The sequence below is a fragment of the Leucoraja erinacea genome, unplaced genomic scaffold, assembly GCF_028641065.1.
Source record: "Leucoraja erinacea ecotype New England unplaced genomic scaffold, Leri_hhj_1 Leri_152S, whole genome shotgun sequence".
Classification (NCBI taxonomy): domain Eukaryota; kingdom Metazoa; phylum Chordata; class Chondrichthyes; order Rajiformes; family Rajidae; genus Leucoraja; species Leucoraja erinaceus.
This window is the reverse complement of record NW_026575814.1, coordinates 33,567-49,817: the sequence shown is the minus strand read 5'-3', so window position 1 is coordinate 49,817 and position 16,251 is coordinate 33,567. Positions and strand designations below refer to the sequence as shown.

The 16,251-nt window shown below is 46.1% G+C and overlaps 2 protein-coding genes across 5 annotated transcripts in view; one reads left to right on the top strand and one right to left on the bottom strand.

The window, feature by feature from the left end:
* LOC129715938 (class I histocompatibility antigen, F10 alpha chain-like) overlaps positions 1-8,861 on the bottom strand; it is a 49,853-nt gene extending 40,992 nt beyond the window's left edge. For 3 of the 4 annotated variants that reach the window (XR_008726572.1, XR_008726571.1, XM_055665831.1), the window contains exons 1-2: positions 8,688-8,859; positions 616-879 (exon numbers count right to left, since the gene is read on the bottom strand). Coding sequence is in view for 2 of the 4 variants with exons in the window: in XM_055665831.1 (XP_055521806.1) it covers positions 616-879; positions 8,688-8,739 (316 nt within the window). In the remaining 2 variants the exon portion in view is untranslated. Of the gene's footprint in view, positions 1-615; positions 880-8,687 lie in introns of all 4 variants that reach the window. The other variant, XM_055665832.1, reaches the window with a different exon arrangement.
* Positions 8,862-14,402: 5,541 nt separating this feature from the next.
* Positions 14,403-15,387, top strand: LOC129715937 (N-acetylaspartate synthetase-like). Its single transcript, XM_055665829.1, has one exon. The coding sequence runs from the start codon at positions 14,568-14,570 to the stop codon at positions 15,288-15,290; it is 723 nt and encodes a 240-aa protein (XP_055521804.1). The 5' UTR covers positions 14,403-14,567; the 3' UTR covers positions 15,291-15,387.
* Positions 15,388-16,251: the final 864 nt, after the last annotated feature.

Sequence of the window (16,251 nt, the reverse complement as noted above, 5' to 3'; positions counted from 1 at the left end):
ACATTTATCAGTATTAAACTCCATCTGCCATCTTTCAGCCCATTTTTCCAAATGGCCTAAATCACTCTGTAGACTTTGGAAATCCTCTTCATTATCCACAACACCCCCTATCTTGGTATCATCTGCATTCTTACTAATCCAATTTACCACACCTTCATCCAGATCATTGATGTACATGACAAACAACAAAGGACCCAACACAGATCCCTGAGGCACCCCACTAGTCACCTGCCTCCAACCCGATAAACAGCCATCCACCATTACCCTCTGGCTTCTCCCATTCAGCCACTGTTGAATCCATCTTGCTATTCCTGCATTTATACCCAACAGTTGAATCTTCTTAACCAACCTTCCACGAGGAACCTTGTCTAAGGCCTTACTAAAGTCCATATAGACAACATCCACTGCTTTACCCTCGTCAATTTCTCTAGTAACCTCTTCAAAAAATTCAAGAAGATTAGTCAAACATGCTTATTGCTCATTATTCTATGTTCGCTCTTCTGGGTGAGATGCTAACTGCATTTTGTTGTCTCTGTACTGTACACTGCACAATGACAATAAAGATTGAATCTGAATCTGAATGCCGTGTGAATCAAGCACTGGGAATGCACGCACCCATCTTGCTGCGGTTAGATCGTTGCATTGCGATCTGGACATTGGCCATGTACAACTTGTGTCGATTGATCAATCTCTGGGTCTCCTTGTCCCAGTAGTCACTTCCCAGGGCTCTCTCCATCCATGGCTGGCGTGCAATGTCCTCCTCGGTTTTGCTGTCAAAGTAGGTTATCTGAACGCCATCCAACACTCCGATGTGCACAAACTCAGGAAGGTCCACACTCCCGATCATCGAGGTGTAGTAATATTGCAGTGAGTGTGTCTCTGTAAATCACAACACAACACAACCTCAGAATGAGATAACATGGTAATATAATATAATATAACATTTACAGCACGGAAACAGGCCATCTCGACCCTTCTAGTCCGTGCCGAACACATAATCTCCCCTAGTCCCATATACCTGCGCTCAGACCATAACCCTCCATTCCCTTCCCATCCATATAACTATCCAATTTATTTTTAAATGATAAAAACGAACCTGCCTCCACCACCTTCACTGGAAGCTCATTCCACACAGCTACCACTCTCTGAGTAAAGAAGTTCCCCCCTCATGTTACCCCTAAACTTCAGTCCCTTAATTCTCATGTCATGTCCCCTTGTTTGAATCTTCCCTACTCTCAGTGGGAAAAGCTTTTCCACGTCAACTCTGTCTATCCCTCTCATCATTTTAAAAACCTCTATCAAGTCCCCCCTTAACCTTCTGCGCTCCAAAGAATAAAGCCCTAACTTGTTCAACCTTTCTCTGTAACTTAGTTGCTGAAACCCAGGCAACATTCTAGTAAATCTCCTCTGTACTCTCTCTATTTTGTTGACATCCTTCCTATAATTAGGCGACCAAAACTGTACACCATACTCCAGAATTGGCCTCACCAATGCCTTGTACAATTTTAACATTACATCCCAACTTCTATACTCAATGCTCTGATTTATAAAGGCCAGCACACCAAAAGCTTTCTTTACCACCCTATCTACATGAGATTCCACTTTCAGGGAACTGTGCACAGTTATTCCCAGATCCCTCTGTTCACCTACATTCTTCAATTCCCTACCATTTACCATGTACGTCCTATTTTGATTTGTCCTGCCAAGATGTAGCACCTCACACTTATCAGCATTAAATGGTGCCCTCTTTCCACACATCTCCCCTCCTCTATCTCCTGCCCGCCATTCCCCAACTAAACAAACATGGAACATAGAATAGTACATTACAGGACCAGGCCCTTGGACTCACAATGTTTGTGCCAAACCTGATGCCAAGTTAAACTGATCTAATCTACCTGTACATGGGGCATATCCCTCTATTATTTTCACTTACAAGTGCCTACCTAAAAGCCTCTTAAATGGCACTATCATATTTGCCTCCACCACCACCACTAACAGTGCGTTCCCGGCACCTACCACTCTCTGTGTAAAAATCTTACCCAGCCTATCTTCATTAATCTTTCCCCCTCTCACCTTATAGCTATGCCCTCTAATATTGGATATTTTAACTCTGGGAAGAAGGTTCTGTGTCTATCTACCCTGTCTAAGGATCATGATTTCATCTACCTCCCTTCAACCTCCAATGTTTCGGAGAACACAATCCAAGTTTATCCAACCGAACGGGCAGAGAAAGTTCAAGAAATGAACGCCTTCATCTCAATGGAGACACAAGGAACTGCAGAGGCTGGAATCCTGAGCAAAACACAAAATGCTGGAGTAACTCAGTGGGCCAGGCAGTATCTGTGGGGGGCAGGCGACGTTTCAGGTCGGGACCCTGCTTCGACTCCATCTCCATTGGAAGAAAATTATTAAAACAGAGAGGTGAAAATGTAAATCTCCACAGGTTTTACATGGTAAATGGTAGGGAATTGAAGAATGTAGGTGAACAGAGGGATCTGGGAATAACTGTGCACAGTTCCCTGAAAGTGGAATCTCATGTAGATAGGGTGGTAAAGAAAGCTTTTGGTGTGCTGGCCTTTATAAATCAGAGCATTGAGTATAGAAGTTGGGATGTAATGTTAAATTTGTACAAGGCATTGGTGAGGCCAATTCCGGAGTATGGTGTACAATGTTGGTCGCCTAATTATAGGAAGGATGTCAACAAAATAGAGAGAGTACAGAGGAGATTTACTAGAATGTTGCCTGGGTTTCAGCAACTAAGTTACAGAGAAAGGTTGAACAAGTTAGGGTTTTATTCTTTGGAGCGCAGAAGGTTAAGGGGGGACTTGATAGAGGTTTTTAAAATTATGAGAGGGATAGACAGAGTTGACGTGGAAAAGCTTTTCCCACTGAGAGTAGGGAAGATTCAAACAAGGGGACATGACATGAGAATTAAAGGACTGAAGTTTAGGGGTAACATGAGGGGGAACTTCTTTACTCAGAGAGTGGTAGCTGTGTGGAATGAGCTTCCAGTGAAGGTGGTGGAAGCAGGTTCGTTTTTATCAATTAAAAATAAATTGGATAGTTATATGGATGGGAAGGGAATGGAGGGTTATGGTCTGAGCGCAGGTATATGGGACTAGGGGAGATTATGTGTTCGGCACGGACTAGAAGGGTCGAGATGGCCTGTTTCCGTGCTGTAATTGTTATATGGTTATATGGTTTCCGTTCAGGTTTATGCCCCTGTCCCACTTAGGAAACCTGAACAGAAACCTCTGGAGATTTTGCGCCCCACCCAAGGTTTCCGTGCGGTCCCGGAGGTTGCAGGTGGTTGCCGGAGGTTGCAGGTAGTGGAAGCAGGTAGGGAGACTGACAAAAACCTCTGGGAACCGCTCGGAAACCTTGGGTGGGGCGCAAAGTCTCCAGAGGTTTCCATTCAGGTTTCCTAAGTGGGACAGGGACTATAGTCTCCACACTACTGGAATATGTGGCTACATTAGAGAAAGCACTGAGGAGATTCATCGGGATGTTGCCTGGGATGAAGCTGTTGTGAGGAGAGTCCAGAGAGGCTGGGTTTGTTTTCCTTGGAGCAGTGGAATGTGAAGGGGGAACCCTAATGGAGGCGTACAACATTATGAGAGGCGTAGATAGGATTGAGAGTAAGAAACGTTTCCCCATAATGAAGACTCTAAATAAGGAGGCGTAGGTTTAAAATAAGGAGCAAGTACTTCATCGAGGATTCATCGAGGATGCAAAAACGGGAAAGCAGACTATTATCTAAATGGTGGCCGATTGGGAAAGGGGGAGATGCAGCGAGACCTGGGTGTCATGGTACACCAGTCATTGAAGGTAGGCATGCAGGTGCAGCAGGCAGTAAAGAAAGCGAATGGTATGTTAGCTTTCATTGCAAAAGGATTTGAGTATAGGAGCAGAGAGGTTCTACTGCAGTTGTACAGGGTCTTGGTGAGACCACACCTGGAGTATTGCGTACAGTTTTGGTCTCCAAATCTGAGGAAGGACATTATTGCCATAGTGCAGAGATGGTTCACCAGACTGATTCCTGGGATGTCAGGACTGTCTTATGAAGAAAGACTGGATAGACTTGGTTTATACTCTCTAGAATTTAGAAGATTGAGAGGGGATCTTATAGAAACTTACAAAATTCTTAAGGGGTTGGACAGGCTAGATGCAGGAAGATTGTTCCCGATGTTAGGGAAGTCCAGGACAAGGGGTCACAGCTTAAGGATAAGGGGGAAATCCTTTAAAACCGAGATGAGAAGAACTTTTTTCACACAGAGAGAGTGGTGAATCTCTGGAACTCTCTGCCACAGAGAGTAGTTGAGGCCAGTTCATTGGCTATATTTAAGAGGGAGTTAGATGTGGCCCTTGTGGCTAAGGGGATCAGGGGGTATGGAGAGAAGGCAGGTACGGGATACTGAGTTGGATGATCAGCCATGATCATATTGAATGGCGGTGCAGGCTCAAAGGGCCGAATGGCCTACTCCTGCACCTAATTTCTATGTTTCTATAAGGCGTTGGAGAGGATATATTTGGAGTTTGGCTGGTCACTTTTGGTCACCCTGCTATAGGAAGGATGTCGTTAAGTTCTAAAGACCACAGAGAAGGTTTACGAGGATGTTGCTCAGACTTGAGGGGCTGAGCTACATGGAGAGGTTGGACTTTAGAGTTAGGGTTAGGGTTAGCACAGGAGGTTGAGGGGTGATCTTAAAGAGGGGCACTAGATCATGAGGGGAATAGATGGGGTGAATGCACAGATTCTTTACCCAGAGTATAGGAATCAGGAAATCAGGAGTTCATAGGTGTCAGGTGAGAGGGGGAATAATTTTTTTAGATTAATTTAGTTTAGGTTAGAGATACAGAGTGGGAACTGACCCTTCGGCCCATCGAGTCCGTGCCGACCAGCGATCAACATACACATAGAAACATAGACATAGAAACTAGGTGCAGGAGTAGGCCATTCGGCCCTTCGAGCCTGCACCGCCATTCAATATGATCATGGCTGATCATCCAACTCAGTATCCCGTACCTGCCTTCTCTCCATACCCCCTGATCCCCCTAGCCACAAGGGCCACATCCAACTCCCTCTTAAATATAGCCAATGAACTGGCCTCAACTACCCTCTGTGGCAGAGAGTTCCAGAGATTCACCACTCTCTGTGTGAAAAAAAGTTCTTCTCATCTCGGTTTTAAAGGATTTCCCCCTTATCCTTAAGCTGTGACCCCTTGTCCTGGACTTCCCTAACATCGGGAACAATCTTCCTGCATCTAGCCTGTCCAACCCCTTAAGAATTTTGTAAGTTTCTATAAGATCCCCTCTCAATCTCCTAAATTCTAGAGAGTACACTAGCACTATCTACACACTAGGGACAATTTACAATTGGTGCCAAAGCCAATTAACACACACAAGCCTGTATGTCTTTGGGATGTGAGAGGAAACCAGAGCTCCCGAAAAACCCCACACGGTCACGGTGAAAATGTACAAACTGCATACAGACAGCACCCATAGTCAGGATTGAATCAATGTCTCTGGTGCTGTAAAGCAGCAGCTCTGCGCCACCGTGCTTGTAGGAATCTGAGGGGCAACATTTTCATGCAGAAGGTGATGGCTATATGGAACAAGCTTCCAAAAGAGGTATTTGAGGCAGGTACTATAACAACATGTAAAAGACTTTTGGACAGGTACACGGATAGGAAAGGTTCAGAGGGATATTGGCCAAACGCAGGAAGGTAGGACTAGTGAAGATGGTGCATGTTGGTCGCCTTGGGCAAGTTGGGCCAAACATCCTGTTTCCATGCAGTATGACTCCGGGTACTTGCAACATTTTCTAATTTATTGTTCAGATTGCAGGCTGAGGGCTGATCTTATGGAGTGCATAAAATCACGAGGGGAATAGACATAATGCACGTAGAGTTTTTTTACTGAGGGTAGGGGAATCAAAAAGAGGATATATGTTCAAGGTGAGAAGGGGTATTTTTAATACGGACTTGAGGGCTATCTTTTTCACTCAGAGGGTGGTAGTATATAGAACCAGCTGCCGGAGGAGGTAATCGAGGCAGGCATGGTAACTGCATTTAAAAGATACTTGGTCAGGTACTTGGGGAGGAACATTTTAAAGGGATGTGGGACAAACATGGCAAGTTGGGATGTGATGTTAAAATTGTACAAGGCATTGGTGAGGCCAATTCTGGAGTATGGTGTACAATTTTGGTCGCCTAATTATAGGAAGGATGTCAACAAAATAGAGAGAGTACAGAGGAGATTTACTAGAATGTTGCCTGGGTTTCAGCAACTAAGTTACAGAGATAGGTTGAATAAGTTAGGGCTTTATTCTTTGGAGCGCAGAAGGTTAAGGGGGGACTTGATAGAGGTTTTTAAAATGATGAGAGGGATAGACAGAGTTGACGTGGAAAAGCTTTTCCCACTGAGAGTAGGGAAGATTCAAACAAGGGGACATGACATGAGAATTAAGGGACTAAAGTTTAGAGGTAATATGAGGGGGAACTTCTTTACTCAGAGAGTGGTAGCTGTGTGGAATGAGCTTCCAGTGAAGGTGGTGGAGGCAGGTTCGTTTTTATCATTTAAAAATAAATTGGATAGTTATATGGATGGGAAGGGAATGGAGGGTTATGGTCTGAGCGCAGGTATATGGGACTAGGGGAGATTATGTGTTCGGCACGGACTAGAAGGGTCGAGATGGCCTGTTTCCGTGCTGTAATTGTTATATGGTTATATGGTTATTATAAGTGGGACTAACTTAGATGGGGCAGCTTCTGGGAATGAAGGAGTTACGCCGAAGGGTCCGTTTCCTTGCTGTATGACTCTAGTAAAGATGGGAACACAATAAACAGCATAGGGAGGTTTCACGGTAGTCGGGTCACGACCCATGACCCGTACTGTTGCTAGGCTACGCCAAGTGGATTACACACGATGAACTGCAGGTAGGCACTGACCATTGTTTCCTGCGTAGTGGGCCCGTTAAAAGCCGCTGAAATTGTCATTTTTTTGGGTTGTAAATAATTATGGAAATCGGGATAAGCGTGAGAGACATTTAGCCTACTTCAGAATTCCAAACGTGAGGAGAAATGATGGTAGACAGAAGCGAGAGCTGAAGGGATAACAACAGCCAGAGTGCTTGGCGAACATTGACCGTTTGCTCACTGCATTTCATCAACTAAGGCCCATTATTTGTGTTTTTTCTTGATTCCTTTGGCATCTAAAAAGTTTCAGAAGCGATAAATCTTGCTGTAAATTTTTTAAATCGGCCCATGGTTCTCAAGTGGGTTTTTACTTACAAAATGAAAACGCATCTGAAGAAAAATTTGCAGCCAGATTGATCACTTTTAGATAAGTCTGAGACTTTTTAGATACCAAAGGAATCAAGAAAAAACCCCAAAAATGCCTTACTGCTGATGAAATGCAGTGAGCAAACGTGATAATTCCCAATATTTTCAATTCTGATATCTGCACGGCCAATGTTCGCCAAGCACTTTAGCTGTTGTTGTCCCTTCAGTTCTCGCTTCTCTTTACCTTCATTTCGCTTCACGTTTGGAATTCTAAAGTTGGGTACATGTCTCTCACACTTACCCCGACTTGAACAATTTTTTTCAGCGCAAAAATTCAACATTTAGGCGGTTTTTAACAGGTAGGAAAATTTGCGTTTCTTGCATTAATAACATGTACCAGAAGTTACGGATGTCCTCCAGATGGATTGAGCGGCTCCGTGCGTCACGCCCTATGACCCAGTGACCTTACGTGCATCCCCACTATAGACAGGGTGGGCCATAGGGCCTGCTCTTGTACTCTATAAATCTATGATTATATCTTTCCCAAATTCAGGTTGACCTATTTATTACCTGCCACGCATTTACATCGGTGAGACCAAGCGGAGGCTGGGCGATCGCTTCGCCGCTATAACCAAGCTGACCTCCCGGTGGCTCAGCACTTCAACTCCCCCTCCCATTCCGCATCCGACATCTCTGTCCTGGGTCCCCTCCATGGCCACAGCGAGCAACACCGGAAATTGGAGGAACAGCACCTCATATTAGAAACATAGAAAATAGGTGCAGGAGTAGGCCATTCGGCCCTTCGAGCCTGCACCGCCATTCACTGTGATCATGGCTGATCATCCAACTCAGTATCCCGTACCTGCCTTCTCTCCATACCCCCTGATCCCAACTCAGTATCCTGTACCTGCCTTCTCTACATACCCCCTGATCCCTTTAGCCACAAGGGCCACATCTAACTCCCTCTTAAATATAGTCAATGAACTGGCCTCAACTACCTTCCGCTTATCTTCCGCTTGGGGAGTCTGCATCCTGGGGGCATGAACATTGAATTCTCCCAATTTTGTTAGCCCTTGCTGTCTCCTCCCCTTCCTCAGCCCTCTCACCCCTCAGCCCTCGGGCTCCTCCTCCTCCTCCTTTTTCCATTCTCCTTCCCGCCCCCCACCCCCCATCCCCCAGCAGAGCTATAAGATCTTTGGTCTGAAGAAGGGTTTCAGCCCGAAACGTTGCCTATTTCCTTCGCTCCATAGATGCTGCTGCACCCGCTGAGTTTCTCCAGCATTTTTGTGTACCTTTGACCTGGCTCTCCACTTTTTCATACAAGGGTCTCGACCCGAAATGGGGCCTGTTGCTGTTCTCCAGGGTTGCTGGGTTGAGAAGGCTAGGGAAATGAACTCCACTTACCAGAACATGCCCAGGGAAGGCATAGACACACTGCACCGAGTAGCAGCAACATTCCCCCAAACCAAATGCCCCGGGCAGGGCAAGGGGGCAAGGGGGCAAAGAGTTCAGATAAGAATAACGAACAAATGTTTATCCACTAACATTATGGCGTAGATTACATTCAGGGATGTAATTTCAACTCAATGCGGAAGTAGAGAAAGTGAATCATTGGGCACTCGGATACAAGCGGCCAATGACAGATTTTCACAGTAACTGCTCACCAGTTACCGGGCAGCCCAGACTCAAACAGTTTAAAAACAAGAAACCGAACCTTCAACAACAGGGTTAGAGGTTCGACACAAAATGCTGGAGTAACTCAGCGGGACAGTCCAAGAAGGGTCTCGACCCGAAACGTCACCCGTTCCTTCTCTCCAGAGATGCTGCCTGTCCCGCTGAGTTATTCCAGCATTCTGTGTCTATCTTTGTTTCAATACAGCATCTGCAGTTCCTTCCGTTGCTGGACATTAGGGGGCACAGGCTTTCCAGTTCACTAGGATGAGAGAGTTATTAGCTGTAAGGAGAGGCGCGGCAAACCTGGGAACTTGTAGAAACAAGGAACTGGAGACGCTGGTTAATACACAAAGCGCTGGAGAATGATACAGAGATCCTTGTCACAATTTATCCCGATCTGCTTTTTCTGCAGTTGTACTTTGACTGACTTTGGTGCCTTCCCACACAGTGGGGAACTTTGATTCTGCTGTGTGGGGATGTTTTGTGTCGACTCTGTGATGTGTTGTGTCCTGTTGATTTTTAGTGTATGGCTGTGTGGAAATTCATTTCACTGTGCCATTAGGCACACGTGACAATTAAAACTATCTTGTATCTTGTATAGGGCTCTGGTGAGACCACATCTGGAGTATTGTGTACAGTTTTGGTTTCGTAATTTTTTTTTTTTTTTTTTTTTTTTTTTTTATTTTATTAGAAGTTAATACAGCACAAAACAGTACAGTGGAACCTAATTTTAGGTGCCAACTATGTAATACCGTAATCCATTCTATGTACAACCTCTAGTTTTATGTTATGAGAAGGAAGTAAGCAGGACAAGAAAAAGAAAACAATAGAAAGAGGAAAAAGTGGAAAAATAGACGGTAGAGAGTAGAAAAACGTGAAGTGTGTATATAAAAAATAAAAAAGGAAGAGAGAAAGTGGAAAGTAGAAATAGAAGAGAAGGCCCCTTAAAATAGAATTTTTCAAATCTGTATTCGGAGATGTAGATCTATCCGCGTCATGAACTGAAATCTGCAATCCTTACGGTACCACTGCATCACATGATTCCAAAAAGTCGATGAAAGGAGACCAACTCCTTAAGAATTGGTCATATTTATCTATTAGTCGGAGTCTCATTTCTTCAAGGCGTGCTATGTCCATCATATTCCTAATCCACATTAGGATTCGTAAAAGGCAGGTTTCGTAATTTGAGGAAGGATATCCTTGTGATTGAGGTAGGTTCACGAGATTGATCCCTGGGATGGCGGGACTGTCATATCAGAAAAGATTGAAAAGACTAGACTTGTATTCACTGGTGTTTAAATGGATGTGGGGATCTTATAGAAACATAAAAGGACTGGACAAGCTAGATGCAGGAGACTTGTTCCCAATGTTGGGCGAGTCCAGAACCAGGGGCCACGCAGTCTTAGAATAACGGGGAGGTCATTTAAGACTGGGGTGAGAAAAAACCTTTTCACCCAGAGAGTTGTGAATTTGTGGAATTCCCTGCCACAGAGGGCAGTGGAGGCCAAGTCACTGGATGGATTAAAGAGAGGGTTAGATAGAGCTCTAGGTGCTAGTGGAGTCAAGGGATATGGGGAGAAGGCAGGCGCGGGTTATTGATAGGGGACGATCAGCCATGATCACAATGAACGACGGTGCTGACTCGAAGGGCCGAATGGCCTCCTCCTACATCTATTTTCTATGTTTCATAAAATTTCACAAATTAGGTGCAGGAGTAGGCCATTCGGCCCTTCGAGCCTGCACCGCCATTCAATATGATCATGGCTGATCATCCAACTCAGTATCCCGTACCTGCCTTCTCTCCATACCCTCTGATCCCCTTGGCCACAAGGGCCACATCTAACTCCCTCTTAAATATAGCCAATGAACTGGCCTCAACTACCCTCTGTGGCAGAGAGTTCCAGAGATTCACCACTCTCTGTGTGAAAAAAGTTCTACTCATCTCAGTTTTAAAGGATTTCCCCCTTATCCTTAAGCTGTGACCCCTTGTTCTGGACTTCCCCAACATCGGGAACAATCTTCCTGCATCTAGCCTGTCCAACCCCTTAAGAATTTTGTAAGTTTCTATAAGATCCCCTCTCAACCTCCTAAATTCTAGAGAGTATAAACCAAGTCTATCCAGTCTTTCTTCATAAGACAGTCCTGACATCCCAGGAATCAGTCTGGTGAACCTTCTCTGCACTCCCTCTATGGCAATAATGTCCTTCCTCAGATTTGGAGACTCTAGATTTCTAACTCTCAGTTCTTTCAAATCGGGGCTGAAGACTTTTCTGTTGACGCTGATTTTAATTGCTTTTAATTTTAATTAAATTAAATAATTATTCATTTCTAACACAGCACTGTAAAATGTATTCTTGTATCTATACTTGTCTTATTCTATTTTAGCATGTTTTTATTTTCTATTCTTTTTAGTGACTGTTTTTAATTGCCTTTTAATGCTTTGTGTAACGCACTTTGAATTGCCTTGTTGATTAAATGTGCTATATAGATACATTTGCTTGCTTGTTTACTTGCTTGGGGTCGAGACCCTTCTTCAATGGAAGGGAGGTTGGTTTGTGCGATGGGCTGCGCTGCATACACATTTTGAAGGCCACAGCTTTACGGTGAGCAGGGAAATTTTTAAAGGAGTTTACAAGCCATATTTATTTTTTGCAGAGAGGGTGGTGAGGTCATGGAACACGCTGCATGGGAAGATGATGGAGACAGATATGATAGCTACGTTTAAGAGGCATTTACATAGTCACATGAACAAGCAAGTGATGCAGGGATATAGACCATGGGCCGACATTTGTGCACTTTACAGTGCACATGGTGCGCTGACAACAACCTGGCCCTTAACTCCAAGAAGACCAAGGAGCTCATTGTAGACTTCAGGAAGTCCAGAGGCGGCACGCACACCCCCATCCACATTAACGGGACGGAGGTGGAACGTGTTTCTAGCTTCAGGTTCCTGGGAGTCAACATCTCCGATGACCTCTCTTGGACCCACAATACCTCTACTCTGATCAAGAAGGCTCACCAGCGTCTCTTCTTCCTGAGGAGACTGAAGAAGGTCCATCTGTCTCCTCAGATCCTGGTGAACTTCTACCGCTGCACCATCGAGAGCATCCTTACCAACTGCATCACAGTATGGTATGGCAACTGCTCTGTCTCCGACCGGAAGGCATTGCAGAGGGTGGTGAAAATTGCCCAACGCATCACCGGTTCCACACTCCCCTCCATTGAGTCTGTCCAAAGCAAGCGTTGTCTGCGGAGGGCGCTCAGCATCGCCAAGGACTGCTCTCACCCCAACCATGGACTGTATACCCTCCTACCATCCGGGAGGTGCTACAGGTCTCTCCGTTGCCGAACCAGCAGGTCGAGGAACAGCTTCTTTCCGGCGGCTGTCACTCTACTCAACAACGTACCTCGGTGGCTGCCAATCACCACCACCCCCCCCCCGGGACACTTATTATTTTTTATTCAAATCGTTTGCTATGTCGCTCTTCAAGGGAGATGCTAAATGCATTTCGTTGTCTCTGTACTGTACACTGACAATGACAATTAAAATTGAATCTGAATCTGAATCTGAATCTGAATTTAAACCTAGTTTAGAAGTACAGCGTGAAAACAGGCCTTTCGACCCATAGAGTTCACGCTGACCCCATCGATCACCTTGCTCACTAGTTCTATATTACCCCACTTTCGTATCCACACTGGGGGCAATTTACAGAGGCTAAACAACCTACAAACCCGCACATCTTTCGGGGTGTTGGTGGAAACCGGAGCACCGAGTGGAAATCCCACCTGGGGGCAGGCAGGGAAAGCTTTCAATCTCCACACTGACAGAACCCGAGGTGATGATCAAACAGTGATTTCCTGCACCGTGAGGCAGTAGCTCTACCAGTGGCTCTGCCCAAATTGGCACGATGGCCAGCAGAGACACAGTGGGCCAAAAGGCCTGGTGCTGTGCTGTACTGTTGCAACATCCACTGTGTGAGGAGTTTGTGAAGAGTCCATTTATGCCTATCAAATATCGTGGACTTTACTTTTCTTGGTAAGTTTGTCATGCAGCAATTTGTCGATGTGTTTTGAAAGTCCACTTGCACTTTGCCCCCACTAACCCAACCCTGGTTGTTACCGCATCAATAAACTCCCATCGCTTTAGTTAAACAGTGGCAGGTGATCAGGAGTAGTGTGTCGGGCACCGCACTCCCTTACCTTGTCCAATGAAGGCACGCAGAACACAGTTGTGTCATTCTGCAATATTAAGCTTAGTTTAGTTTGGTTTACCCCTACACGGCACTTACCCTTGCAGAGGCGTAGGGTAGGTAAGGGGGAAGCTGCAGGGAGATTGGCGACATGTGGTGGGGGGGGGGGGGGGGGGGGGTTCGTGTAGAGAAAGTGAGGTTGAGTGATGATTGGATATATGTAAATGGTGTGTTTAGAGAGCATTGTAATACAAAGAGTACTCTCGGGTTATTGACTAGAAGTTGCAATGTTTACTTCTAACTAAGCCGCAGAGCTAAGGTTTCGTAATATGTTCCTCTATTTTATTTATTCTTACCGCTTTTTGCGTTAGCGTGCGATCCTCTCAACTGAAAGACCTATATCATGAACCAAATCTGAGAGTAATGGACCAAAGTCTGGAGATGGTGTACAATTTTGGTCGCCCCAATTATAGGAAGGATGTCACAACATATAGGAGAGTACAGCAGGATTAAAGGACTAGATGTTTGCTGGGTTTCCACAACTCAAGTTCAGTAAAAGTTTGACTAAGTTGGTCTTTATTCTGGATGAAAAGGGAATGGAGGGTTATTATGGTATGAGTGCAGGCAGGTGGAGACCTTAAACGTGGAAAGAATCAGATTTTCCCTGTTGGACAAACAGGAATTATTCGTTGGAACATGGTCTCCTTTTATTGATTACTTAAAGGGTCAGAATAGTTCAGCACAGGAACCTGACTAGCACTCGGGCTAAAGATTGGATGAAATGCTACACTCTGAAATGTACGAACATATCTCGAACGATGTTTTTTATTTTAATAAATTTTTCCATTCTTCTTTAACTATCTCTTTCCCCCTTTTTTCTTTTTTTTTTGTTTTTTTTTGTTTTTGTTTTTCTTTCCTTTCTTTTCTTCCTCTATTTCATCTATCTCTTTAGTTCTATCTAGTTTAAAAAAAATGAAGAAAAAGGCAAAAAGTATTGGAGACAATGTAATAATAACCGACAATATTATCAATTTAAAAATGTAAGACAGTAATGATGTAATAGATTATGTACCTATCTCCAATAAAAAACATTTTCAAAAAAATAAAATTAAAAAAAATAAATAAAAAAAATAAATTGGATAGGCATATGGATGAGAAGGGAATGGAGGGTTATGGTATGAGTGCAGGCAGGTGGGACTAAGGGGGGAAAAATTGTTCGGCACGGACTTGTAGGGCCGAGATGGCCTGTTTCCGTGCTGTAATTGTTATATGGTTATATGAATTGCGTGAGAGTTGGCAGCCCTGGGACCTCTGCCTCACTTGATGTTTCTCTCTCTCTCTCTCTCTCTGCAGATCCAGACACCTCCCCTTCCTCTGGCCGAAGCACCTCCTCCACAACCTCCCAGCGGCTCCCTGGACCATGGCTGCCGCCTACAAGGCTGGAGGGGGTCCCCGCTTCACCGTGCGCCCGTTCCGGGCCGGAGACACACCGGAGGCCCGCAGGATCTTCTCGGAGGGTTTGCTGGATCTCCCTTGGCCGGCATTCCGCCGGGCCCTGCAGTCGCCCGCCGCGCCCTGTCTGCTCCTGGCTACCGGGGCCGCCGTCTACGGAGCCGGCTGGCCGCTGGCTTGGGCCGCTCTGCCCGTCGCCGCGCTGCTAGCCCTCCTCTACCTGGCCTGCCGCCTGATATACGCCGGGTACGTGAAGCAGCAGCTGGAGGGGGACATGGCGGACATTGAGGGGATTTACATGGGGAGGCCGGGGTCGGGGTTCTGGGTGGTGGAGGAGGAGGGGGGAGACGGTGGGCTGCGAGGGGTGGTGGCAGCACAGAAGGCCGAGGGGCAGCCGGGCTGCTGCCAGCTCCTCCGCCTCTCGGTGGACCGGCGATGCCGGGGTCTGGGACTGGGCTGCAGACTGACCCGCCGGGTGCTGGAGTTCGCCCGGGACAGCGGCTACCGGGAGTGTGTCCTGTACACCTCCACCGTCCAGCAGCCCGCCATCCGGCTCTATCTAGCCCAGGGCTTTCAGGTGACCAGGGATGACGAGCCCATGCCCGGACTGGCCCTGCTATCCTGGGTCACCAACATCTATGTGTGCGAGCTGAGGCTGGACTTCGTAATTCCTACGAAGGGGCCCCAGTGACAGGGAGAGGGAGGCGTCAATAAACCAAACGTCCCGACTGGGAACACAATCTCATTTCGTTGGGGAGGGGAGTCATGTCAATAAAGAAAACGTCCTGACTAGATATAGTCTTTGAGCTGATTGGTGAGGGGAGAGGAGAGGAGAGGAGGGGAGGTGAGTGGAGGGATGAGTGCGGGGAGGTACGTCGTTGGAGCAGGGATAGGGAGGAGAGAGGAGGGGTGGGGAGGAATGAAGGGAGGGGAGAAGGAGAAGAGGAGGGTAGAGGAAGTAGAAGAGTGGTGAATCTCTGGAACTCTCTGCCACAGAGGGTAGTTGAGGCCACAGTTCATTGGCTATATTTAAGAGGGAGTTAGATGTGGCCCTTGTGGCCAAGGGGATCAGAGGGTATGGAGAGAAGGCAGGTACGGGATACTGAGTTGGATGATCAGCCATGATCATATTGAATGGCGGTGCAGGCTCGAAGGGCCGAATGGCCTACTCCTGATAGAGGTCTTTAAAAATGATGAGAGGGATAGACAGAGTTGATGTGGACAAGCTTTTCCCTTTGAGAATAGGGAAGATTCAAACAAGAGGACATGACTTCAGAATTAAGGGACAGAAAGTTTAGGGGTAATATGAGGGGGAACTTCTTCTTACGCAGAGAGTGGTGGCGGTGTGGAATGAGCTCCCAGTGGAAGTGGTGGAGGCAGGTTCATTGGTATCATTTAAAAATAAATTGGATAGGCATATGGATGAGAAGGGAATGGAGGGTTATGGTACGAGTGCAGGCAGGTGGGACTAAGGGGAAAAAAATTTGTTCGGCATGGACTTGTAGGGCCGAGATGGCCCTGTTTCCGTGCTGTAATTGTTTATATGGTTATATGGTTATATAGTCTTTGAACTGATTGGTGAGGGGAGAGGAGAGGAGGGGAGGTGAGTGCGGGGAGGTACGTTGTTGGAGCAGGGATAGGGAGGAGAGAGG